The following is a 26,894-nucleotide window of genomic DNA, read 5'->3' as shown; positions in this document are numbered from 1 at the left end:
AAATATAAATATGATATTAATTAAGATATGTATACTTTGAGAAATTTTTTCAGTGCTACCGTAGCACCACGTGACAATGTCTAGTACTCTACAATTCCAATCACAATTTTACATGTAAGATTTAATTAAAAAAATCATATTTAAGCTATTTTGTCAAAGACTATTTTATGTTTCTTTCTAAAACCCTACACTCTACACTCTAATCTCCTATACGCTAAAACCCTACACCCTAAACTTTAAACCATAAACCCTAAACTTTAAACTCTAAACCTGAAATTCTAGTTTAAAATCATTAATATCCATGAAGGTCATTTCACAAATAATAAAAATATGTTAAATTATAATTTTGGTGTAATAAATCCATGTGTCAGAATATAACAGGTAAGAATGATTACTAGGCATTGCCACATGGTATCACGGTAACATATAAAAATTTCTCGTATACTCTAGGCTAAAGAACATTTGTTACCTTACATATCCTGTATAACTAAGAATCTTACCAACAATTTCCTTATTTATGATTTTCTGTCATGACTTTTTTCAATTTTTAAATTTTATTTACATTTACAAATTATATTAATGGCTATAATTAATGAATACAATTACCATATATTCTTTATCAAATTATTAATTAAATTACAAAAATATGAAAAAATCTCTAACAAAATTATTTAGTACGAAATAGTTTTATTTTGAAAATATTTTTGTGTATATGTATATATTTCGCGCGTGCACACATACATATTTCAAGCATATTTTTTGTAAATATCAATTTTTAAATTATATTTTAGAAATATTATTGTGATGAAAAAGAAGAAATGATAAAAAACAAAAAAATATTTTTATAATAATTTAGAACCGTTGGATTAACAATGATATAATTAATTTAAAATGATATTTTTATTATTATTTTAATTATTGACGTGACAATGTGACATGACATGTTACATAAGATTACGACGTCGAATTTAACGTCATATTATGACACCTAGCAGTCCTCTAATTATATATCTTCAATAAAATGTTGATCACGCTATAGAATTTGTAGCATTTGATTCTCCAACACTGTCCAAATCACAGGAACCTGATGAGCTGATAGCTAGGAGATGACTTCCTTAATTATACATCACAGATCGTGATAAATTTTTGCTATTAGAATCCCAAACGAATATATCGGTCAAGTTCAGTAGTTATCAAATGGTTGATATTCTCTTCATCGCAAAAATGATTGGCTTCCATTGTCTGATTTGATACTATCTGCTACTCACCTTTTTTTTATCTTCTGCCGATCGACTAATTGAGTTTCATACATATGTATCTTGGGTCCCTAGCTTCTTAGTGCTTGTACCAAAACAACTGTAAAAGCATGTTCAAAATAAAAGTAGAAGTTTTATGTGTTATGCTCAATTTATGTTTGTACTAGTTATCTAGTTCTACCTACAACAGGACCTGTGTGGCTTATAATATTTGTGTATACTTTTTTTATTGAATTTTATTTAGACAGAATTGTTGGAATGTTTGCATTGATATTACCCCACAGACCACATATGTATATAAGTAGTGAATTGGAGGTCCTTAAAAGGCACTCAGAAACCATTGTGATAAACACAAGCACTAGCTAGCTAGTCCACCACAACCATATATGCCATTATCAAAAGCCAAATAGAAGAGTTGAGTTAATTTGGTCCTAGCTAGCAAGCTAGTTGCAGACCTTTTAACTCCTTCCCCTTCCCCTTCCAGAAACCAAAACCCATTGATCAATCAGTTTTCCATTCATTTAGGCAAGACAGCTCCATTATCTGGTCCTTGATCCAACAAAGATGTGGCATATGCTGGCAACAATGAGGCAAAATATCCAAAACATGAGGAAAAGTCCTAGAGTAGCAGATGAGAGCATGGTTAACACAGGACATGGGAACTTAGCAGAAGAATTGCCAATTTATAGAAGATCATCATCGCGCGGTTGGAAGGGTTTTTCCGTTATAGTTAGCGTTGTGATCCTGCCATTTTCAGTTCTTTCTTGCTTCTCTCAGCCTAATGTTCAGGGCGGTGACGGGGTATGGGCCTCTGGTGATATTGCGCAGATAACGGAGATGAATCATCTAATGGTAAGTGACAGCATGCGCTACGCCATCTTGATGTAAACTGTAGTGAAACTGTATCGCTTGTATCGGAGTGTCCTGGTTTTGCAGTAGTTCTACTGCTTATAATTGCATGGATTGGGAGACGTAGATACCTTTCTTTAATAAATAGATGGTGATTCATGTAATAGTCTTAAATCCTTATTATATTAGATATGAATGTCGACTGTCGATGTTTGCATTGCTAGCTCTTATATGGCCACTGATCTTGTTTCATTCCGAGCTAACTAAGTCCATGCTCTGGTTAGATAGTGGTCTTCTTCCTGCATTATTGTGACCTAATGTATTGTTAATGAGTGTTTGAGTGAGCTTTGCTGTGGCTGTCTCCTCCTTATCTGCTGTTGGTTTGATAAATAAAAAAAATGCACGCGCGTTATCGTAAGTTTTTCTTTGGAATTTTCTTGAAAAAATGGCGACAATTATATTAGTTATACACTAATACTAATAATGGAAGAGCTAGATAAAAAGCTATGCTCTTTGTTGTCTAGTACTTTCACTACTTTGTGCTGCGCACAACTGTTTTTTTTTTTCCATACACAATGAGTTTACGTGAATGCTGGTTCAGTAGGAAAAAAGGATGATCCTTTTCTTTTCTTTTTTCTTCTTTTTTTTTTTTGGCAATTTTTGGAAATAGATATGAAAACTGAAAACAAAACGTGCATGCACTTTGATCAATTAAATTGAAGTCCGGGTTTATTTAGTCTAAATATTCAGTAATTATTTCTTCAGTTTTTCTTTTTTAAAAAAATACGTGGGTGTGTGAAGAGACTCTAAAACTGAAAAAAAAAATAAAAAAAAAAGAGAGACTCTAAAACATTGAATTCCACCATCATATTATCGATCTATGTAGCCAGCCTTTTTACTAAACTATGTATGTTTTTTTGGTAAACGTAGAGAAGACTAAATCAACATTCTCTTATGAAAATTTATTGAAATGAAAAAATATTACCAAAAGAAACGAAGAAGAACAAACACAATTATCCATCAATCAACTAATTAAGAAACAATTAACGAAAATAAAAATTAAAAAACTTAATCAATCTCTATTATAGTGACCCACACAACATAAACACGATGGTGTTTGTATAAATATTATATCTATTAAAATCATTTTGTTGGACAAAATAAAGAAAATATGGATAACTAGATCGAATATAATTACTTTTTGTCGTATTTGATCAGATATTAGTTCAAATTCTATCTCCCTCACAAAAATTAGAAAAAAAGTATAAGGAGTAGGTAGCTAGGTGCCACATTTTTCATGCCACTATAAATTAATTAGTGTTACATTCGATTCATCTGCTTTCTGGAAAATCTTGTTGAAAAATCTATAATCTACTCTAAACCTTTACAAATAAAGATGGAGTAGACATAGAAATATGATCAAGGTCTGGATTATTTTTATGCATCAATGGTGCTTTTCTCCCCATATATGTATGAGGCTGACCCTTGCGATTGGCAAGATCATATTCCCCGAATGTAACTACCAGACAAAAATAACTATATTATTTGGAGGTCATTTTCCACTAGAACGTGCAGATCGAAAACTATATGGGAATGCTGATCGCTAGCTTGATGAATCGAATGTAATCCTAGCAAAACAGGTAGGGGAAAAGTATTAAACTTAGCCAAACTCATCAAACTTGTAATCGAAGATTTACATATATGACAATATGAGAATAGATTCCTATGTTTATCTACTTTAATGATGAAGCACCGATGTAGCATGCTGGAAACCACACAAAAATTACCTACCATACCAAGAATTAGCGACCACGTCTCCACATCCAAATTTTGACGCTCAAGTAATCATTAGGTTACCAAAATATAGAGAGTTTATTAATTTACGATGTGTATGTGGCTTGGTTTTTGACCATAATTAGTGGGAAACAATGATAGAGTCAACTCCTACAACTTCTACACATTTTCTGTTGCTCTGAATGGAACATAATTATGTCTTCTACTATATATGTCTAGCTACTTGATTAATTAGTGGTGGCTAATAATTTAGTGTAACTCGAATCATTAGTTCTAGATCATTCTCCCAACAACTGATTAGCTGTTGTCCATTTTACGAGGTACGTACACAGAAGTTATTTAAGGTAAACAAGAAATGGACTAGCTCATTGTCCATTCTCAGAAATTTTACAACTCATTTGAAAAACAGTACGCAAAGCAGGGTACCATGCCAGATGAAGCCGAAGGAACAATTAAGAAGGGACCTTCATATGACAATCTAGAAACTCAAGCAAAAACTCTCGGTAAAACTTAATCAGTATACATGCATGAAAAATATCAAGATGAGAGACTAACTTGATGATGCATCAAAACAAGAGCCTAGAGAAGGAACTGCGGCAACTATTCCAGTAATAACCATCAAACTCTCACAGGCAAAAAAAATAGGGGAACGTGAGATGCACGAGGAGCTGTGTGTGTGTGAGGTTTTGGCAGGGATGTGTGTGTGTGTGAGGTTTTGGCAGGGATTTGGTGTACCCTGCACAACAGATTTTTCCTCAAACTCATAATGTTATTTTTCTGTAAAGTACTTTCCATCCCCCTCTTTAATAAAAACTATCTTATCTTTTGCTTAATAAACACGGTTTAAAAGTGCTATGCTTGCTCTCCAATTATCTCACCTTCTGTGTTCCCAACTTCTCATACAGAGAAAATGATAAAGTTGATTATCAAGGAATGATGGAAATAATTGAGTCTCGAAAGTGACTGATTTTGCTAATATAACTTGATTAAGAGTGCAATAGGCTAGTACATATATCATTATACCCAATTTTCGATCTTTGACTATTCTACAGTATTCAGAGTTTGCATTTTACAATAGCATCAAATTAAGATTAATTATGATGCTTTTGGTGACATTTTTGTCCTCAAATTAGCTAATTAACCCCTGTGTGATAATTACCATCAGTACTCAGAACTAGATCGAGGTACGTTCCATGGTGGATGTCGGAGGAAAGCTTTGTGTATATATATTTTATCAATTGGAAAGTATCATATATACAAATAAATCATCTCACTTTTTATGACATAGCCTCAAAACAAATCAGGTACACGATCACCGAATTGGCATAGTACACTGTGATCACCCAAATTATTTCACTACAATTGCTAAATTATTTGCAATAATATATCTCCATGTATAAATATAGAACAAATAATCATGGAATTTGGATTAAGTTTAGTCAGAAGAAGACTCCTGAGCTGGAGTCTGCTGTCCAGCTGCTACAGGAGCGTCAGTAGCACAAGCAAGAGGCTTTGCCACATTAGAAATTGTGGGCTTGGTGTTAGTACACTGTGAAGTGAGTTGACCTTGTCCGGTGAATTTGAGATCAATGTCAGTCAGCTCCACCTTATCACATGGATTAGCTTTGGCACATGCAACCTTCACGGCCAACGCAGTTGCAGATGTTCCCCTAATGTTCTTGAAACTCACATTGCTGATCTTGATTTTCGATGAAGCCTTCAAAAAAAAGAAAAAAAGAAGAAGAAGAAGTTTTGATTATGAAGTGAAGGAATCTATACTTCGTTTACTAGTAGAAATGACTCGTTAATTATCTATCTAGCTAGCTAGAACTTAAGATGCATGTTGCAAGGAGCATACCGATTTATCACATTGGTTCCATGGGCAGTATTCTTGATCTACGACAACTGGGTTCTGAACATTGTCCATGATGATATCTTCAAAGTGAATATCTGTGGCAGTTCCGGGTGAAGGAGAATTAGGCCAGGTCTTGACTCGAACACCATTAGTTGTTTTACTGAGGGTACAGTTCTTAACATTGATTCCTTCAACAGGATCTTCCTTGTCGTACTTTCCGAGACTTCCAACGCTTATTCCATGGCCTGGTCCGCAAGTCACCTTAGTTATCGTCAGTTGCTTGGTACCATCGCCAATTGAAATGCAATCGTCTCCGGTTCCGATAGTCGAATCAGTAATGTTGACCCCAGTTGAGCGACCAATATGGATTCCATCTGTGTTAGGGCTATCTCCAGGTGCAGTGATGGTGACATGGTCGAAGGTAAGTTGCTCGCAACTAATTACGTTGATGTGGAAGTTCTTGCTGTTAAGTGAGGTTATATCCTTAACTGTAGACTTCTTGATGGCGTGGAACCTCAGATTCTGCACATATTAAGATAGCAATAAAATAAATATAGAGAGGTCAATTTATAACTCAAATTGAAGAACATCTTGGGATACGATGAAAAAATATGCAAGATAATAATAGCTTACAATGGTGCCAGAACACTTGGGGTTTTTCTGACAGTCATTGGCTTTCCAAGATTTTGATCCTTGACCATCAAAGGTTCCACCACCTGATAATGTGAAGTCGTCAATGTACAAAAACCCGATCCAAGTATCTGGTTTGGTGAGTTGGGTGGCATCTTCTGGAGCCTGCAATGTGCCTTGGACCTGAATCTCAATAGGAGCCTTACAAGGACCTTTGAATTCTGCTTCTTTTACTTTGTATGTCCCTTTTGGAACAATAACTTTACTTGGAGATGTTGATGCACATGCATCTTTCCAAGCATTTGCTAAAGCCTGTACACAGAGAAGAATGAAATAGTGAATTTTAAGGTGGTAGATCGCTCGATTGTATTTGTCAATTATGTTTAATCCTTACCTGAGAAATATCAGAATCAGCTTTTCCACCGTATTTCGCACTGGTCACGTCAAATTCACCACCATCTGATAGGAGCTCTCTTCTTGCATTTGCATATGTTGAGGATGAGAAAATAAGTATTGACAAAAGAATCATGACAAGTTTGAAACCCATGGTTGATGTTTTCAAAAGTTGTGGAGGAGTTTTGAAATGATGATGAAACACTACCTGATTTTGATGCCAATTTATAATCAAATTGGGAATCCTAACACCCTTAAAATATCTGATGACAAATTTTTCTAGTTATTTTTATCTGAGGCCTGGAGAAGAAGTCGCAATGTCTGTTAAACTTTTATCCTATTATTGGCAATTACCAAAGAGATGTTGTAATATAGAAAGCACGCTTATGACTCCACGGTTGTTACGTACTTTTGAATTTGTGCTAGCTTCAGGCATGCATGCTTACCGGCCTCCTTGTTAAACCAAAACCAAAGCCAATGAAATAAGAGCTCTCTTTTAGAATAATATTAGTCTTCAAGTGGTTGACTGGTACGTAGTTGAGTATTCAAGCTTGTGATTACACTTTAAGTATTCAATTACCACTTTCAACACTCATACTAATACTTAAAGGATTCATTCCGGTAATAAGAGTTTACAACTTTTAGAACTCATGTTACATGAAGATAATATTACTACTTTTAGAACTCATGTTACATGAAGATAATAATATTACTACTTTAATGACTCAAGTTACAATTTTAGGATAAAGTTGATGCATATAAAGTCTTGATGAACAATCCTACACACCCTAGCCTCACAAAATATAACACAACAATGCTGGCCGAAATATTTATGACTCTCCCAGGGAAGAACTACCCGGTAAGCCCGAGAACAAGGACCGCCAAGCCACGAAGCCTGCTTCAAGTTTCCTAACGCAATCTTTCAAATTGAAGAAGCTCGACTCGAGATCAAGACCATTTTGAAGAAGTTTGGTCGAGGCCGCCTTTGGAGCAAAACAACAGAGTTGATAATTTTGTTTTAGCTACAATGGTTACTAATAAAAGTTTATCAAAATATTAAATTTGATTACCAAATAAATGTTAAACATCGACAAACGAGACTCGTGAACCGACATTATATCGACATTGTCCTGACATAACCATCCTTAAAATTTTGGGTTTTAATCACAAGAGGCTAGGGCTGTAAATAAGCCGAGCCGAGCTGAATACTAGGTTGTTCATGTTTGTCTTGTTTTCATTCAATCGAGCTCGATCCGGACCAAAATTTGATTTTTGTTTTTCATGTTCAATCTCAGCTCGGCTTGAAAAAGTTTGAGATGGGCTCGGGTTGGCTTAGATGAGCTCAAACTTGAATTGAGCCGGTTTGAATTATATGAAACTAAAATTTTAAAATTAAGAAATTTAAAAGAAAATTCAAAATTTGATGTCATAACATCACACAAAATCTCTTTTATTTGTAATAAACTAAAAATAATAAATCAAACTCATTATTGAACATAAAGTCTTTTACTAATTATTCTACAAAGAAGCTCATTAACTCATTCTAACAAATATTATATTCTTACTATTATTCTTATATAAAAATTATACTTTATATATACTATAAAAGTTAATTAGACAAGTTTAATTAATAAACGAGCCGAGCTTTTAATGAGTTCGAGCTAGCTTGCGAGTTAAACGAGTCGAATGAGCTGAATAATTGTTGTTCAAGCTTGACTCATTTTCAAGGTTGGGCTTAATATTGAGCTCAAGCTCGGTTTATTTAACTTTACAAGTTCGAGCCGAACATGCTAAAAGTGAGCCGAACACGAGCGACTTGAGCCTACTTACAGCCATACAAGAGGCATTGGTGCTATTTTGTATAACTACCCACTTATTAGTTGTATCTTATTTTTATCACTAGTCTGATATGCGATCTCTTCTCTACAACACTACCTTACGTTTAACCTAATTTTAAGTTTGCACATTTAATTTATTTGCTCCAATTCCCCATCAAATATTCATATGTATAGTATGTGATTTGGTTCAATTCCTTATTTCAGAAATTGGTAATTCGAACTAAGCCCCACTACAAACACTTGATATAGAACCAAGAAAAATTTCTCTGATGACAATTTAATGAACCCAACTTGGGTCCATTATGCTTGGGAAAACAACCGGAGAAGGACATGCTCTAAGCCTCTAACATCATCTTAAACAATACCAAATGGGGCATGTAGACTGCTATTGTATCGATATTGTCTTAACTTAACTACTTTTAATGTGTTGAGTTTTAAACACAAAAAACTTTGGTACAATTCGATGTTATCTACCAACTTATAAGTTGTATTTTATTTGTCATTTGTTTGATGTGTGATCTCTCATCTTCAACTATCAATTTTAAACAAGGATGTTGGAAATAAGGGGGAAAAACTCTAAGTTCCTCAATTAAAAAAAAAATGTGTCCTCTCTCTCACGCAAAATGAGGGACACAACTTATTTGCACTTCCATAAGTGGTGCATGCATGATCACATTGATGATTGATCGCATCTAAAGCCTCTTAGATTCATATTAACTCCACTCGCTCGATCAAGCCTTGGTAGCACAAGCAAGAGCTGGCGGCACTCGAGTAATCGTGGGCTGCACATTTGCGCAGTGAGATGTAAGAGTCCCTTGGCCACTTAACTTGAGATCTGTGTCACTCAGCTCCACTTTTTCGCATGGCAATCCCTTGGCGCATAGAAGTTTTAGAGCCAATGGAGTTGAAGATGTCCCTCTAATGTTCTTGAAGCTCACATTGCTGATCTTGACTTTTGATGGAGTCTACAAACAAGAAACACCACAAATTAAATTTGTCTATGATTACTATTTTTTTTCATGTAGCTAGTAATTTTAAGATGCACATGCAGGTGAAAAAGAAGAAGAAAATGCAATTAGCATACCTTTTTATCACAATGTCCCCAAGGGCAGTACTCTTGGTCTATAAGGACTGGATTAGCAACATTATTCATGATGATGTGCTCAAAGTGAATATCTGAGGCGGTGGTAGCCTTAGGAGAAGAAGGAAATGATTTGATTCTAACACCATTCAACGTACTAGTAAGGGTACAGTCTCTAACATTGATACCACTGACATGGTCTTCATTTGGATACCTTCCGAGGCTTCCAATGCTAATTCCATGACCTGGTCCGCAAGTTACCTTATTTACTGTAAGTTGTCTGGTACCATCACCGACGGAAATGCAATCATCTCCGGTGGCAATCTTTGTTAGTGAAGTTACTTAAAATCATAATGATTAGAATTAATTAGGCTAAGTCAGTGATTAGGACAATGATTAGTTCATGCCTTGTAATGCTGACACGTACAACACAGCTAAGCTTAAATAGCTGACTTTCTTCCTTGTATTCCTAAGTTTTCCAAAATATCAAGAAACAAAATTAGTTACAATCAATTTCCCTCTCTATTTTCTTCAAGCTTTCATGGTATTCGAGCCAGGATCGATCGGAGACCTTGCTCAACTCAGTGATTAGGTTTCTCTTCAGCTCTGATTCCGGCGACGCTGTGTTCGCTGTGCTTGGTTTCATCAGATGTCATCAAGATAAGTTCGATTTTCTCCAACGATTCATCAAATTCTTCATATAATTCAGCTTTTGCTTCTCAAATACTTGATCGAGTACTCGGATTTGCTTATATAGTAGAGATTTGAAGTCTTTTTCGTTTGCGTTGTTGTAATTGGTTGAGATTTGCTATGAATCTTGAAGTATTGGTGTGTTCTGAGACTTACAGTTGATAATTGTGAAGTTGTGGCTATTACTTTGCCTAGATTCAAATAAAGAAATGTTAGATCTGCCTCTGTATCAAATTTTTTAGGCCAAACCTTGCAATCTTGTTTTGAAACCCTAATTCCTAATTCCTTCACGAAGTTCATCTCTAGCCTTTGAATCATGAATCCTACAGGTTCGAATGTTACTCAGACTATTGTGTATCTTCCTAACATCCTATTGGATGATTCCAACTATCCTACTTGGTTGTTTCGCATTGAGTCCTTTCTGCGCGGTCAAAATCTCTATGGCTTTGTGGATGGAACGGTTCCATGTCCTCCACAGTTTATGCAGTCATCTGAAAATGCTCCTCCTACTATTAATAGTGAATATCTGACTTAGCCTAATTAATTCTAATCATTATGATTTTAAGTAACTTCACTAACACAGTATTCCAATCCTGCATCTTCTCCACACATTTCATCAAAATCCAGTTCAGCCCTCATCTCTTCCTTCAGCTACTCATGTTTCTGATACAAGTGAAGTTGTAATTAATTCTTCTCCACAAGTATTTGACACTAATGCTCATACCAGCATTAATTTTGAGGAAGATAATGGTTTACTCCAAGTTGAGACTCACACTGGAGATGGTTCTATTTCCATTATTCTTAACAGAAGTTCTTCTCAACCTAGATCTCAAGTGTCTGAAAACAATATTTTACATCCTGTTGATGGTCTTGTTAATCCTCTCCACAATGATCATGCTATGTTAACCAGAGGGAAACGAGGCATCTCCAAGAAGAAATGTTTTTTTATCTACTGTGACTTCTTCTTCATCATCAGATCCAAGTTTGATAGAACCAGTGAGTTACAAAAAGGCCTTAGCCATTCCTCAGTGGAAAGATGCTATGCAAGAGGAATATAATGCTCTGATGCAACAACAAACATGGTCTTTAGTGCCTTTGCCTCCGAACAAGAATTTAGTGTCCTGCAAATGGATTTTTAAGTTGAAGAAAAATGTTGATGGCACAATTGCTCGTCATAAAGCTCGTTTGGTTGCTAGAGGCTTTAGTCAAGAATATGGGGTGGACTATAAAGAAACGTTTTCTCCTGTAGTGAGACATACAACTGTTCGTTTGATTATCAGCTTAGCAGCTACTTTTGACTGGAAGCTTCATCAACTTGATGTTAAAAATGCGTTTCTGCATGGTCAACTTCATGAGGAGGTGTATATGGCTCAACCTGGAGGGTTTGAAGATTCTACTCATCCTTCTCATGTATGCAAGCTTCATAAATCTCTATATGGCCTCAAACAAGCCCCAAGGGCCTGGAATGACAGGTTCACTTCTTTTCTGCCCAGCCTTGGCTTCAAGTCTTCCCATGCTGATCCATCTCTTTTCATTTTGCTCTCTGGTTCTTCTACAGTCTATCTACTTCTCTATGTGGATGATATCATTCTTACTGGCAATGATGAGACTTTAATTTCAAGGGTCAAGTTGGATTTGCAACAAGAGTTTGACATGAAGGACTTAGGTGATTTGCATTATTTTCTTGGATTGGAAATACAGTATACTCCAACTGGGATTTTCTTGTGTCAGCAGAAATATGCTACTGATTTGGTTCATAAGGCTGGTTTAGATCAGTGCCATTCTCATTTGACACCATGTCAATCTGGTGTAAAATTATATGAAGATATTGGTCCTTCTCTTGACTCCAATGATGTTCATCATTTCAGAAGTCTTGTTGGCTGCCTTCAGTACTTGATCTTTACTAGACCTGATATTGCTTTCAGTGTCAATTCAGTGTGTCAGTTCATGCATTACCCTACAGAAGCTCATCTCCAGGCAGTTAAACGTATTCTCAGATATGTGAAGGGAACATTAAGTCATGGCATTTTTTATCCTAAACATGTCTCATCTCATAATGACATTTGTTTGCAAGCATATTGTGATGCTGATTGGGCAGGAGATCCTAATGATCGCAAGTCTACAACTGGATTTGTCATTCTGCTTAATAATTCTCCTATTTCTTGGTGTAGTAAAAAGCAAGGTGCTGTTTCTAGATCATCTACAGAAACTGAGTACAGGAGCATGGTTGATACCACTTCTGAACTGCAGTGGCTTAAGCATTTGATGGCTGATCTTCATCAACCCTTGGCTTGTACTCCCTCTCTTCATTGTGACAATATTTCAGCTCTTGCCTTAGCTTCTAACCCTGTGCATCATTCCAAGTTAAAACATGTTGAGGTTGATGTGCACTTCACCAGGGACAAGGTTAAAGATGGCTCTATTACATTGCAGTTTGTGTCTTCTGCAGAACAGCTAGCTGATATTTTCACCAAGGGCTTGTGTTCTCCTCAGCATTGGTACTTATGCAACAGCTTGATGTTAGCTAAGCCCCCCATCAAGCTGAGGGAGGGTGTTAGTGAAGTTACTTAAAATCATAATGATTAGAATTAATTAGGATAAGTCAGTGATTAGGACAATGATTAGTTCATGCCTTGTAATGCTGACACGTACAACACAACTAAGCTTAAATAGCTGACTTTCTCCCTTGTATTCCTAAGTTTTCCAAAATATCAAGAAACAGAATTAGTTACAATCAATTTCCCTCTCTATTTTCTTCAAGCTTTCAATCTTCGCATCAGTAATGTTAATTCCGGTTGAGCGCCCGATATGTATTCCATCTGTGTTAACGCTATCTCCAGGTGCTGTGGCGGTGAAATGTTGGAATGTAAGTTGCTCACACCCTAAAACATTGACATGGAACTCTTTGCTGTTGATTGATGTCACATCCCTAACTAATGAATGTTTGACGTTGTCGAACCTCAAACTCTGCATATGGAGAAAGTTGTATAGCATAACTGTTAAACATGATATCAGAGATAGCTAAAAGATATTAGCACAATGCAAAATACAATACTACTTGAAAAAAATAGTACGGTTGTATCGGCTTACAATAGCATTAGGTAAACAGTTGGGCTTTTTATTGCAATCGTTCTCTTTCCAAGTTTTTTGTCCTTGACCATCAAAGGTTCCACTACCTGATAGAGTGAACTTCTCAAGTTGGCTAAACTGGATCCAAACTGCACGATTTGTAAGTTGAGCACCATCTGCTGGTGCCTTTACTAAGCCATTAACCTGAACTTCAATAGGAGCCTTGCAAGGACCTTTGAAAACTGCTCCTTTTAGATGGAATATCCCTTTAGGAACAATCACTCTACTTGGCGATGCCGCTGCGCATGCATCTTTCCAAGCATTTGCCATAGGCTATGAAATAGTAAAATGAAATCAAAGATTCAATTTTGTACTTGATTAGAAAAAAAAAAGATTCAATTTTGTAGAGCTTGCATAGTTGTAGAGATTGAATTACCTGACTAATGTCACCATTGGGCTTTCCACCATATTTTGGACTCGTCACATCGAAGTCACCAGCTGCTAAGAAATCTCTAACTCTACTAGCAGAAGCTGAGCATAGTAACAAAAATATTGTAAAGATTACCATGACTAGATTGTGACCCATCTTGAAGATTTGATGCTTTCACTTCCTCTATTTTTTTTTGTTAGAATGGTAATGAAACTTCACTAGTGATGAGGTCATTTTATAGTCTGGTCTGAAAGGTTAACACCAAACATCCCGGCCACGATCCATACCTTGCTATTCTTGTACTAGTAGAAGAAATCCCCGTGTAGGAATTGGTAATCGCCGAAATAATAGTGTCTTAGAACTAAGCAGTTTACATGCAGTGTGGTTGGTAAGCTTAACAACACTAAATTTTAGTAGAATGATCCGTTACTTCCTACTTTTACCAGTAGAAGAAGTTGCAATGTGGAAATTGGTGATTGACGATAGAATAGCGATATAAAACTAAGGAATAGATCTACATTTAATGATTTTATTAAGTAAACGGATTAGTACATTAAACTGGTCAAGTACCGTTTGGTCGAATGATATAATCCCTATTGGAGTCATGAGTTTAGTTTAGCACACAATAGACTCGTTATAGCAAATGGTCGTTACTGCCTAGTGGTAAGTTGAGACTAAGTGTCGTCAAATCACTTTTCTGGCGGATATATAGTTGGAGAGTTGCTTTATTGGACATTAGGGTATGTATGCGTTGCTTCATTGTTTTTAGGGCTACATATCTACTATGCTCTCAACTATATTACCGTTGTTATAAAGCAAATAAAGTCGCTATTTATGTAGTACTTTTTACTAGTTTGTGTTTTGTTGAGTTTTGTTTTTAGAGATTTTTGATCTTATGTCAGGTCTTTATAATAAGGATTTAGGCTTCATGTCTTCCCCCTTATATTTGACGGTTTCATTAATAAAAGCTTAAGGGCACCGCACTAGCCCTTACATAAAAAAAAACTCGTTGTAGCAAAACAAATTACACTACCTACATAGATGATCAAATCATAAAATACAAAAAGTATATCCAATATCAAACTATTTTGCCAATTCAAAATAAGCTATGTAAGTACCTAAAGGGGATCATAACTTACATTTATGTGTAGCAATTTTTATTTTATTTTTGAAATAAGGAAAATATATTTCACCAAAATAAAGATTACAACAAAGGAACTTTCAGTGGTGAAACTAGATTCTCCACACTTTGTTCAACCAACACTACTAGTCACAAGACTATCGTAAGAAGCAATAGACATGAGCCAAAAAGGCTCAATCTTGAGCTAATCAAATTAGATTCAAGAAGTAGTCGATAATCAACTCACCGCCATAGATCATACCACACGTAATATAAATATGATCGTTATACATACCTATAAAGCATATGATTTCGAGAAGGAAAATGTTTTAGCGTCATAATATGGCGCCAAATCTGGCGCCGCAATTCCTTGTGACATGTCACGTCACCATGTCATGTCAGTAATTACAATAATCACAAAATGTTATTTTTGGATGAAAATACAATTTTATCATTGTTAATCCACCGGCTCTAGATTATTATCAAAAAATTGTAGTTCTTTTTTATATCATTTATTTTTTCAAAATGTAATAAGAAAATACGATATATACAAAATATGTTTGAAATATATAGATATATATATATATATATATATATGTATGTGCGCGCGCGGGTGAGATATATATCTTCAATATGCATGTGTGTGTGGAGTGCCTAAATAGTAATTGTGTTAATTAATTATAGCCATTAATTAATCGTAAATGTAAATTAATTAAATAAGAAAGTCATGAATCTTGACATATTTGTCACTAGAAAGATTACCATGGACATAATTGTATTAAATATGGTATTAATTAAGATATGTATACTATAAGAAAAATAACATTTGTTACCTTACATATCCTCTTAAATCGATTATACCGTACCCTAACAAAAAAATATTCCCTTTAAAAAAAACTAAAAGAATCTTATCAAAAGTTTCATCTAAATATAAATATTGTAGTTACCTTACATCGTTTGAAATTTAAAAATAAATATTATATATATATATATATTTCACACGTGCACACACATATTTCAAGCATATTTTCGTAAATTTTAATTTTTTTAAATTATATTTTAAAAGCATTATTGTGATGAAAAAGAAGAAAGGATAAAAAAATTTATAATAATTTAGAATCGTTGGATTAACAAGGATATGATTGTCTTTTCATTTAAAATGATATTTTTATATAATTTTAATTATTGATGTAGAAATGTGACGTGGCATGCCACGTAAGATTGCGGCAGCGAATTTGGCGCCATATTATGGCGTCCTAGCACTCTTCTTTTGAGAAATGGCCGGGTAATAATAATTGTCACATAAGATTGCGGCACTGAATTTGGCGCTATATTATGGCGTCCTAGCACTATTCTTTCGAGAAATGGCCGGTAATAATAATTGTGGCATCAGAATGGGAAAGAAACTCTATGAAGATACATGCAGTAAACGGGCAGTAAATACTAAAAAATATATATATCTTCGCTTAAGAAAACCCTAGTCCCAACACAACAGTGAAGCAGTGACCAACATCCCCAATTCCCCACAGCTGCCATGAGACTCTCCACCGACACTAAGGCCTCCGCCATCTACCCAACTCTTAGAGATTGCATAAAACTTCTTCTTTTACTGCTGGCAATCGTTGCAATCGCGCTTATAATACTGGTTTCAATATGCACAAATTTGCCTGATCAAACCCTAGAGTTTCAGACCAACAATCTTTCAGTCTTTCCATTGCTGGTCTACTCGTCCTCCATCTCTGCCAATTGGAACATAAGTTTACAAACTAAAAACCCTTCTCAGGACAAGATCGTCTACCATGACGCCATTGAAGTTTCGGTTTTCTATCACAAGCTGTTTCTAACTTCGTCGAAGATAGCTATGAACGAATCCTTATATCAAAGTCCTGCGAGCCAATCGTTGCTGCAGGCGAATCTCGCAGTCTCATAGGTGTATATTGGAGATTGGAAGGAGGCGGCCGCCATGCTCGAGGAGTGGCGGAACAGAGTTGTAGGGTTCGGTATCAGAGCAGAGGCTATTGTCAGAATAGGTCACAGCGAAAACAATTTGGTGAGGAAGCTGGTTAGGGCTAACTGTGATTATTTAGAGGTTGAGATCTCACCTAATCAAAAAGCGGGAGTCTTGCTGGGTGGACCGAGAATTTGCGATGTCATAGAAGTGTACTAGTAACGAGTTCCATCATTGGCATCATACAAAAGGTTAGAACTTCCATACCGGCCGGCCACTTTGTGTTAAAAACCTATACATGCATAAAATGCAAGCACCAAATTTTTCTTTTTGAAAAGATGCAAGGACCATATTTAGATCAAACTACTGTATCACTCCATCAACCACTGTTTAATTTCTTCTGTACTTTTCCCCATGAAGAACGTACTTAATACACATTAAACACACAAAATCTCAATTTATCTTAAGAAATCAATCAGCTGTATGTACTACTGTTGCATATAGAATAGTTTTTCACCACCCACCATTAACAAACTAACCATGGAAGGCGCCTGCAGAATAATTGATTATAGACCCAAAAATCAACACCTTTTTAAATCTAAACCCACCATTAAAACTCTTTCAGTTAGGTTAAATAAGAAATTAAAAAAAAATTATTTGGTATAAGAAATGAAACTTGTTCTTGATGAAAATTACTTTATTTGCCACTGGTACAAATACATTGGTATGTTTCTAAATTGCTTAATTGTAGCTTCAATTTAATATCTCATCACTTTATATTAATCCATTCACCTTGAAATCCCTTCCATTTTGAAATTCCTTATCACCTCCAAATCTCTTACCCAAGTACTACCTTAAAGTAGGTATTTTTGTTATTCTATGTTTTCAGTGTGTGTGTGTGTATTTGCTAAATCTGAAGAATCTATGTAACCGTTAAAAAACATAATCCTTATTGTTTAGTGAAGTACGTGATTCTACGAAATATGTATGTTTTTTTTAAGTCTGCTAAATATGTGAGAGGATTCATATGGTTACTTGTGTATTGGTTGAGATTTGTAGGTTTCATAATTCTATTGAGTAGGTGGGTTTCACAATTTGGTTTGGATTTGTATCTGTAGAGTAGGTATGGTTTTGTTGTGAATCTAAGGTTAAGGTAAAAAGTTCTATTATATAGAGTATTAAAATCTACTTAGTAGGCAACATGATTTGCATATGTTTAACATGTATACGTAAAGTGGATAATTGTTTAGTATGTAATAAGATCTGCATCCATAGTGTTGGAATTGAGCAATTATGAGGATTTCATCATGTTCTTTAAATTATAGTGTGTAGGGTTGTTTTGATTTATAATATGTGTTTTCAATCTGCTGAATATGTGGGAGAATAAAAAGTATATTCCAAATATATGAAAAAAATCTTTGATAAGATAAAGTGATAAGAAGCTAAATAGACATCAAGAGATGGAGAAACAAAAACTAAGGCAAAATTTAAGGCTAATTATGACAAATTCAAATAATTAATCATCTTAAATAAGAAAATAAGATCAAAATTAATTCAATCATACATTTGTTCACTCTTGTATATTTTATAATTTCTTTAAATTCGATTTAAGGGCAGTGAAGCAGTGGTAGATCACAATGAAGCAGCGGCAATCGCCGAAATAAATGCTCCAAAAAAGCAGATGTGAGGTTTCGGAGAGTGGGACGGATCTACCTGGCCAAGGTGCCAATATAAAGTGGTTCTCCGAAATGTTGAAAGATGCTCTACCTATGTTGATACCCGATTTTCTCAAATTTCTCCAAAATGAAATTGCAATTTTCATTTATGATAGATACAATTAAATGTTAACTAAATTAGAAAGTTGGTCAAAACTAATTTTAAGGAGGAGTTTCAATTTCTCAAGGGTAAAAAAGTGAAATCATTCTAAATGAAAAATATTTGTTATAAAAATATTAGATTAAAATAATTAATTTGGGTTTAGATTGAAAAAACTTTTGAGTGTGGGTCTAGATTTAAGTGGGGGCTTCAAAATTGGGTTTATGTCTAATTATCTCGCAGAATTATTATCGATCATCTAATTCTTCGTTCCGACCCTATAGCTTGAATTGACTTTCGCTTTAGGCGTATTTGATCGCGCTAATGATTGCGTTATCACCTTACTTAAGCAACGTTCTTTGCACACACTTGTGGATTAACTTTTCCGGACACCGTAGGCTTCACGTTGGCACATTCAGATGTAGCAGTTCCTTTGTTCCCATTATACGTTAAGTTGATTTCAGCAACTTGCCAGGGTCTTGAGACGTGCCTCTGTAGCTGGGCAAAAATATCATATTGCACAAAAGTGTAAAATGTCACCCCATGTCATCTCACTCCTATCTACTAATAGACTAGAGTATAATCATTTCGAGTTCGAGCCATTCAAGACAGAATATGTCTCTTAATTACAATCCTTTTGTTACAAGGGAACACCCTTTGATTTCATTTAAAAAGAAACCGATATGAGTTTGTTTGTTTTTGTATCTGCACCCGGAATTTATGATGGGTTGCTTACGTACCCTGGAAGGGATCAAGTCACTCGTAGTTCAAGAGTTCCAATTAATGAATGACTCAATGGAGGGCTTTGATTTTAGAATTTAGAATAGTGTTTATGATGCGGTTGCATCTAGATTATTTGATTCTAGATTGCCTACATACCCTTGCGGGATCAAACCACATGTAGTTCCGGGCTTTTGAAATTCCAATGGGTAGATGACCCATTTACTTGGAATTTTTGTTTGAGGCATTTGTGAGGATTTAAGTCCTCGAGCTTGCTTTTGAGCATTTTTGGAATGATTTGATTTTTCTGGTGCTTGGTGAATTTGACTAGTGTGTCAGGGATTCGATTTAGGATATGTGGTGGCATCTAGTGAGTCGCTAGATTGCTTATGTACCCCTTTTGAGGGATCAAACCGACCGTAGTTCATATATTTTGGTTTTCGGTTTTGTACCGATATTTGAGCTCGAAGGATGTACGTAGAACTTGAATCCATTAAGCGTATTTCTTTGGACACCTAATTTGGTAGAGTGTTTTCTGGGCTTTGCAACGGGCCTTGGAATTTAGTGACATTTGAAGGTTTGATTAGGGCACCCGTGTGGAGCTTTGCAGTTGGGTCTTGAGACCTGATATGGGCTTTACACTGCTTCACATTGACTTTGAAGTTTTCGATAGTTTGAGCTCGAGTTTCAAGTGAGGCGTGGGCCTTTTTAGTGTGCATTTCAACGAATGACCCATTTTATAAGACCCATGCTTGTCGTAGTGCCTTCCTCTCCATCATTTAGAGCCCGAGCTGATGGAGGCCCAACTCTTGTTATTTCCCGTCATCATGTCTCTTTTCTCCCTCACTGGTCTTCTTTCGTCTTTGTAATTTTTCTTTCTGAGAACTCAGAAATTGAGATAAGTACGATAATGGAATGTGATCCTGGAGATAGAAACTCTGGACTGGGTGTACGTTAGAACAGAACATTTCATCTATTGAAGCTTGCATGACCCTCTTGCTTTTTTATGAAGATAAATAGGTGAGGACGGCTATCTCTCTGCATCTTGGCTTTGTGCCCAGCAAATTAAGTCTTTGTTTTGCCCTGTTGGTGATTCCAATTTCATTGAAACTCCCCTATGGCATTGAGATTGATGTTGTCGTTTCTTTTGTAAAGAGACAATCGGATGCCCACAACCTGTTCGATGAATGCCAAGGAGGAACTCCATAGCATTTTGCCTGCTAAAACTTTGGCACAGGGAATTTTTTGTGAACTTTGTCTCTGACGAATTTTGCTCCTTTCTCTCATTCATTGAATTTAATCAAAGTCTCTGAATCAAATTGGATAGCACCGCCAAAGATTTATTATTTTTTCACTTGGGCGGCACCTCTTCACAACTTACAAGTTTGTTGTCTCAAGCAATTGATAAATGATAATCAAGCTATTTTGTTTTATGCATGTCATGTCCAGACCTCACCATTTGATTTGATCATATTTGTAATTAACTTCTCCATGTCTACAGCCAACCTCTAGCACGTACACCTTGCATAGAAGACAATCAAGGCTTGATTAATTAAACATCAAACCAAGACCTTTTATTTCTTCACATCGGCACAACAACACCTGGTCACAGCTTTTAATTTTGTTGCTCCATGCAATTGTTAATCAAGCCGCTCATGGTGCACGTACACCTTGCATAGAAGACAATCAAGGCTTGATTAATTAAACATCAAACCAAGACCTTTTATTTCTTCACATCGGCACAACAACACCTGGTCACAGCTTTTAATTTTGTTGCTCCATGCAATTGTTAATCAAGCCTCTCATGGTGCATAGCTTAATTAAACATCATCATCACAGGGTCTGGAATAATCACATTCATTTTTATATTTTTCTTAGTGCCCTATTTCATACTTTATACACTGCGCCCCATTGCAACCTCAGTGTCATAGATGCAGTATAGGAAACGCAACACATGTTATATTTGGTTGTGGTGTGATTGACAGGAGCACAAGACTTGTGTTTGGCTTTGTGGAAACAGAGTTTCAATATGGTGCTCGGAGATGCTGCTCCGTCGTGATCATCGGGACGCTGCCCGAAATTTATTAATTTGGACGTTACTCAGAATTTGTCATCGGGACTAAGATTCGTTAACGGGCCGGGCTCGGCCCATTCCGGGCCTTAGTGAATTTAAATAAGTGTCGGATCGGGTATTTTCACAAATATGAAAATCGAAACCCGCCCACCTAAAGCGGGCCTTGCGGGCTTTTGCGTGCCGAACCGGGCATTGCAGGCTTTTACGGGCCAGGCCTTGCGAGCTTGTATTAGAAAAAAAATAACACTCTTATTGAAGGATTTGGAACAATAAAAGAATTATTATAAAACATTCTAAAAAAAGTTACAAATAAATTCTACTTTCGAAATATTGTCAATCAACAATAGATGTGATATATATATATTTAGGGACCATGTAAACATTTCGCCCGTTTTGAACTTGGTTTGACCGTCTGTTACTACGGTCAACTAAAAAAGAGGTGTTTTGACATAATAAAACCTCATTCACCAGGGCTTTACCAAATGAGTTTCCTCGTTGCGACCAGCATGATCGGTGACAAAAATTAGGTGATTTCAAATATGTAAACGGCTTTTGGCATTCGCATCTTGGTAATGGGTCCTCCCTTAGGGCATATTAGTGGTGGTTTTGGTTTACCAGAAATTCCAACGGTCAAACAAGGTCCGAATTGGATGAAATTTTTATAGGATTCCTAAATATATATACCGATCACATTAGATGGTGTCGATCGATCCCGAGAAGTTTCTTTCATATAGTCGCTTCATAATGCGATAGGTTTATTATAAACCTAATATAAAGGTTATGATACATTAGTAGACACTTCGGCGATCAACAACTCTAGTTCGAAATATGGTCGATCGACACCAGCAGATATGATCGGTATATATATTTAGGGAACCCGTAAAATTTTCGTCTGTTTTGGACATGGTTTGACCGTCTGTACCTACGGTCAACTAAAAAAGAGCCGTTTTGACATATTAAAACCCCAATTAACCGGGGCTTTGCCAAATGGGTTTTCTTGATGCGATCCCCCAAGATCAGTGACAAAAATCAGGTGATTTCAGATGTGCAAACGGCTTTTAGTGTTCGCATCTTGGTAATGGGTCTTTCTTTAGGACATATTTGTGGTGTTTTTGGTTTACCGGAAATTCCAACGGTCAAACGAGGTCCGAATTGGATGAAATTTTTATAGGATCACTAAATATATATACCGATCACATCGGATTGTGTCGATCATTCCCAAGAATTTTCCTTTATATATTTGCTTCATAATGCGATAGTTTTATTATAAACTTAATATAAAAGTCATGATACATTAGTAGACATTTCGGCAATCGACAACTCGAGTTCAAAATATAGTCGATCGACAGCAGCTGATGTGATCGGTATATATATTTAGGGAATCCGTAAAAAATTTGTCCATTTTGGACATGGTTTAATCGTCCTTACCTACGGTTAACTAAAAAAGAGGCGTTTTGACATATCAAAAAACTCCTCATTGACCGGGGTTTTGCCAAATGGGTTTCCTTGGTGCAACCGTGCACGATCGGTGACAAAAATTAGGTGATTTGAGATATGCAAAAGGCTTTCGGTGTTCGCATCTTGGTAATGGGTCTTCCCTTAGGACATATTAATGGTGTTTTCGGTTTACCTGGCATTCCGACGGTTAAACAAGGTCCGAATTAGATACATTTTTTATAGGATCACTAAATATATATACCGATCACATCGGATGGTCTCGATCGATCCCAAGAAGTTTACTTCATATAGTCGTTTCATAATGCGATAGTTTTATTACAAACCTAATGTAAAAGGTTATGATACATTAGTAGACACTTTAGCAATCGACAACTCCAGTTCGAAATATGGTCAATCGACACCAGCAAATGTGATCGATATATATATTTAAGGAACCCATAAAAATTTCGTCCGTTTTGGACATGGTTTGACCGTCCATACCTACGGTTAACTAAAAAAATGCGTTTTGATATATTAAAACTCCCATTGACCGGAGCTTCACCAAACGAGTTTCATCTATGCGACCACGCACGATTGGTGACAAAAATTAGGTGATTTTAGGTATGCAAACGACTTTTGGCGTTCGCATCTTGGTAATGGGTCTTCCCATATGACATATTAATGGTGTTTTCGGTTTACCCGAAATTCCGACGGTTAAACGAGGTTCGAATTAGATAAATTTTTTATAGGATCACTAAATATATATACCGATCACATCGGATGGTCTCGATCGTTCCCGAGAAATTTCTTTCATATAGTCGCTTTATGCGATAGTTTTATTATAAAGATTATGATACATTAGTAGACACTTCGGCAATCGACAACTCTAATTCGAAATATGGTCGATCGACACCAACAGATGTGATCGATATATATATTTAAGGAACCCATAAAAATTTCGTCCGTTTTGGACATGGTTTGACCATCTGTACCTATAGTTAACTAAAAAAAAGGCATTTTGACATATTAAAACCTTCATTGACCTGGGCTTCACTAAATGGGTTTCCTCTGTGCCACCACACATGATTGGTGACAAAAATTAGGTAATTTTAGATATGCAAACGGTTTTTGGCGTTTGCATCTTGGTAATGGATCTTCTCTTAGAGCATATTAGTGTTGTTTTCGGTTTACCGGAATTTTCGACTGCCAGACAATGTCCGAATTGGATGAATTTTTACAGGGTCACTAAATATATATATCGATCATATCGGCTGGTGTCGATCAATCCCGAGAAGTTTTCCTTCATATTATTCTAAAACTAATAGAATATATATGTATAATATTTTTTTATTTGACGGGCTTTTACGGGCCGGGCCTTACGGGCTTTTGGTGGGCCGGACCTTGCGGGTTGGACCGGGTTTCACACCTCTAAACTAAGCCCAGCCCTCTACCCACGGAAGCGGGTTTTGGCGGGTTTTCTCGCGGACCGGGCCGGGTAAAAGCCCATCGGGCTTGCGGGCCTCTGCGGACTTTTCGGATCCACATGCTAAATGATGAGGCCTAATCGTGATGCTGTCCGGAATTTGTTCATCGGGATGCTGCACGGAATTGTAATTTTTATATGGCCTCGCTGAGAGGCCTGTGAGTATAGCAGAGTGGAGGAGAGTCTCAACCTTTGTGTGGGCGTCAAGCTTTGGATTGCTTTCTTCAACCGGACTTCGACTATGTAGCGTCCTCTGCCTCTCCTGTCTGGTTGTTGCTTCTTCACGGTCTTCTCCTATTTACCGGTCTTCTCCTTAGTGTCCCTCTGTCTGGCGTCCTCTTTGTATTGGTATTGGCTTTATATAATGGACTGATGGAGGGGTTGACTTGTTTACAACGTGCACGAAAAGTGTTGGAGTTCAAACTGAATTGAACTAGTTTTGAAACTTATCTTCCTAGAAGCCGTGTTCGAAGACTCCAACTCTTATGTTTGCTCCACTAGAATTTTAGTAGAAGTCTAATGCCTTGTAAGGTTGTGACGCTTTCTTCTGCTGAGAGTTTCACTTGCTATTAATCTCATCTTGTCCTCTATTTTTTTAATTAGAGGATTTAAATTTTATTGAGATAAAGCACTCATATTTGCAAAAGAAATGCCATGCTTCGGTCGAGCGTGCGGTTTTATTTATTTTTTGTTTCAACAGCCTCTAATATTCTTGAAGCTCACATTGATGATCTTGACTTTAGACGGTAATTTCGCTTGGCATTGATCATATGGACAATATCCTTGGTCTATAAGCACAGGGTTGGTTTTGACGTTGTTCATAATAATGTCCTCGAAATGCAAATCTGTGGCCACTCCATTTGGAGAAGCTGGCCAGGTTTTAATCCTAACACCAGTTGAGATTTCCGAAATAGTGCAGTTTCTCACAGTGACGCCCTGAACAGGTTGCTCGTGGTGATATCTGCAGTCATTGAGCGTTATATGTGTCACTAAATCACTAACAAAACCGAAAATAAATCTCGTAGCATAGCGTTTTTCCTCTTCAAGTAAATACGTACCTTCCTAGGCTACCGATACTAATGCCATGGCCAGGGCCGCATGTCACTTTCTCGACATTTATCTGCTGGCTTCCGTCGCCGAGAGAAACACAATCATCCCCAGTCTTGATGTTTGCATTGGTAACATTGATATATGAGGAGCGACCAATGTGGATTCCATCTGTGTTTAGGCTTTCTTGAGGTGCATCGATGGTGATGTATTGAAGGGTCACATATTTGGAGTTGATGATGTTCATGTGAAACAACTTGCTGTTCAACGATGTTATGTCTTTAAAGAGTGAATTGGAAATCCCAGTTATACGTATATTCTGTGTACAAATCAGCGAGCAGCTAGTAACTATGTCTATGTAGTCTGTACCATATGTTGGTATATTTTTTCTGTTAGATTAATTAATTATATAAATGTTTACGTAAGACTTGCGATAGGAAGTGATTGCAGTTTCCAGTTTTGGCACAATCATTTTTGGACCAAGCTATTTTTTGACACAGTTAACTTATCCACATTTTGGAAAACGACCCAGCCATCCTGGGATTTGAGCTTTTCAGGTTCAACTGGAGCCTGTTGTGTTCCTGCAACAAGAAGGTTAATTGGTGCCTTGCAGGGTCCTCCAAACCTGACCGGACCAATCAAATAGTTTCCCTTCGCAATCACAACCGTGCTCCGTTTCGTGGCTGCGCATGCGTCTGTCCATGCTTTACTGATGGCCTGATATTCGAATGTACATGTTACGTGGTCAGATTGTTTATACGTTACCATTGGATTAAAAAAGAAACACAAATGCGATAAGAGAAGAGTAACACCTAAATATTTCGAAACGAGCAGAATAAATCACTAATTACCTGACTGTCATCTGTCTTGCCGTCTGCCTTGGCTCCATAGTTCCTGACATCAAAAACTGCAGCATTAGTTGTTAAGCAGAAAGCAAACAAGAAACAAAAACGCGTTCCAAGAAAAGATTTTGAACCCATTTCAGACTTCTTCTATATTACAACTTTCAGTTTGAGATGTTTCAATTTATGATTACTAACTTGAGGGTTCATTTTATAATGCAACAATGGAAGCTTAATACCACAAAAACGTATAATCCAATTTTAAGTGAACTATCTAATTTGATCAACAACAAAAAGTGAACTATCTAAGGTTGTGTTTTGCGGCTGATAGTTCTTATCCATCTTCTCTAATTGGAGTCATATTACCCTGCAATTTTAGGGTTTTGTTGTACGTGGTCACTAGAATTACCTTCTAACCATTCACATGTACAAGAAAATACGTGGTTGGATATTTGTTTTATAAGAAATTAAGTGTTTCGGTTTGGCTTATTGACCTTCAACACAAACACCTATTTATTTACAT

General features: G+C 36.3%; 3 protein-coding genes and 1 pseudogene across 3 annotated transcripts; 1 reads left to right on the top strand and 3 right to left on the bottom strand.

The window, feature by feature from the left end:
* Positions 1 to 1,604: 1,604 nt before the first annotated feature.
* LOC126800347 (uncharacterized) lies at positions 1,605 to 2,462 on the top strand. The gene has a single exon (XM_050527701.1). The coding sequence runs from the start codon at positions 1,821 to 1,823 to the stop codon at positions 2,142 to 2,144; it is 324 nt and encodes a 107-aa protein (XP_050383658.1). The 5' UTR covers positions 1,605 to 1,820; the 3' UTR covers positions 2,145 to 2,462.
* Positions 2,463 to 5,334: 2,872 nt separating this feature from the next.
* LOC126797281 (exopolygalacturonase-like) lies at positions 5,335 to 6,931 on the bottom strand. Its single transcript, XM_050523934.1, has 4 exons — positions 6,779 to 6,931; positions 6,388 to 6,696; positions 5,758 to 6,276; positions 5,335 to 5,616 (listed from the first exon to the last, which is right to left on the bottom strand). The coding sequence occupies exons 1-4, from the start codon at positions 6,929 to 6,931 to the stop codon at positions 5,335 to 5,337; spliced, it is 1,263 nt and encodes a 420-aa protein (XP_050379891.1).
* Positions 6,932 to 9,346: 2,415 nt separating this feature from the next.
* On the bottom strand, positions 9,347 to 14,041 carry LOC126800340 (exopolygalacturonase-like). The gene is made up of 5 exons (XM_050527693.1): positions 13,892 to 14,041; positions 13,477 to 13,788; positions 13,164 to 13,353; positions 9,700 to 10,028; positions 9,347 to 9,580 (listed from the first exon to the last, which is right to left on the bottom strand). The coding sequence occupies exons 1-5, from the start codon at positions 14,039 to 14,041 to the stop codon at positions 9,347 to 9,349; spliced, it is 1,215 nt and encodes a 404-aa protein (XP_050383650.1).
* Positions 14,042 to 19,113: 5,072 nt separating this feature from the next.
* Positions 19,114 to 26,509, bottom strand: LOC126800341 (exopolygalacturonase-like; annotated as a pseudogene).
* Positions 26,510 to 26,894: the final 385 nt, after the last annotated feature.

This window comes from Argentina anserina, chromosome 6 (assembly GCF_933775445.1).
Source record: "Argentina anserina chromosome 6, drPotAnse1.1, whole genome shotgun sequence".
Classification (NCBI taxonomy): Eukaryota; Viridiplantae; Streptophyta; class Magnoliopsida; order Rosales; family Rosaceae; genus Argentina; species Argentina anserina.
This window is presented reverse-complemented; position numbering and strand designations above follow the sequence as displayed.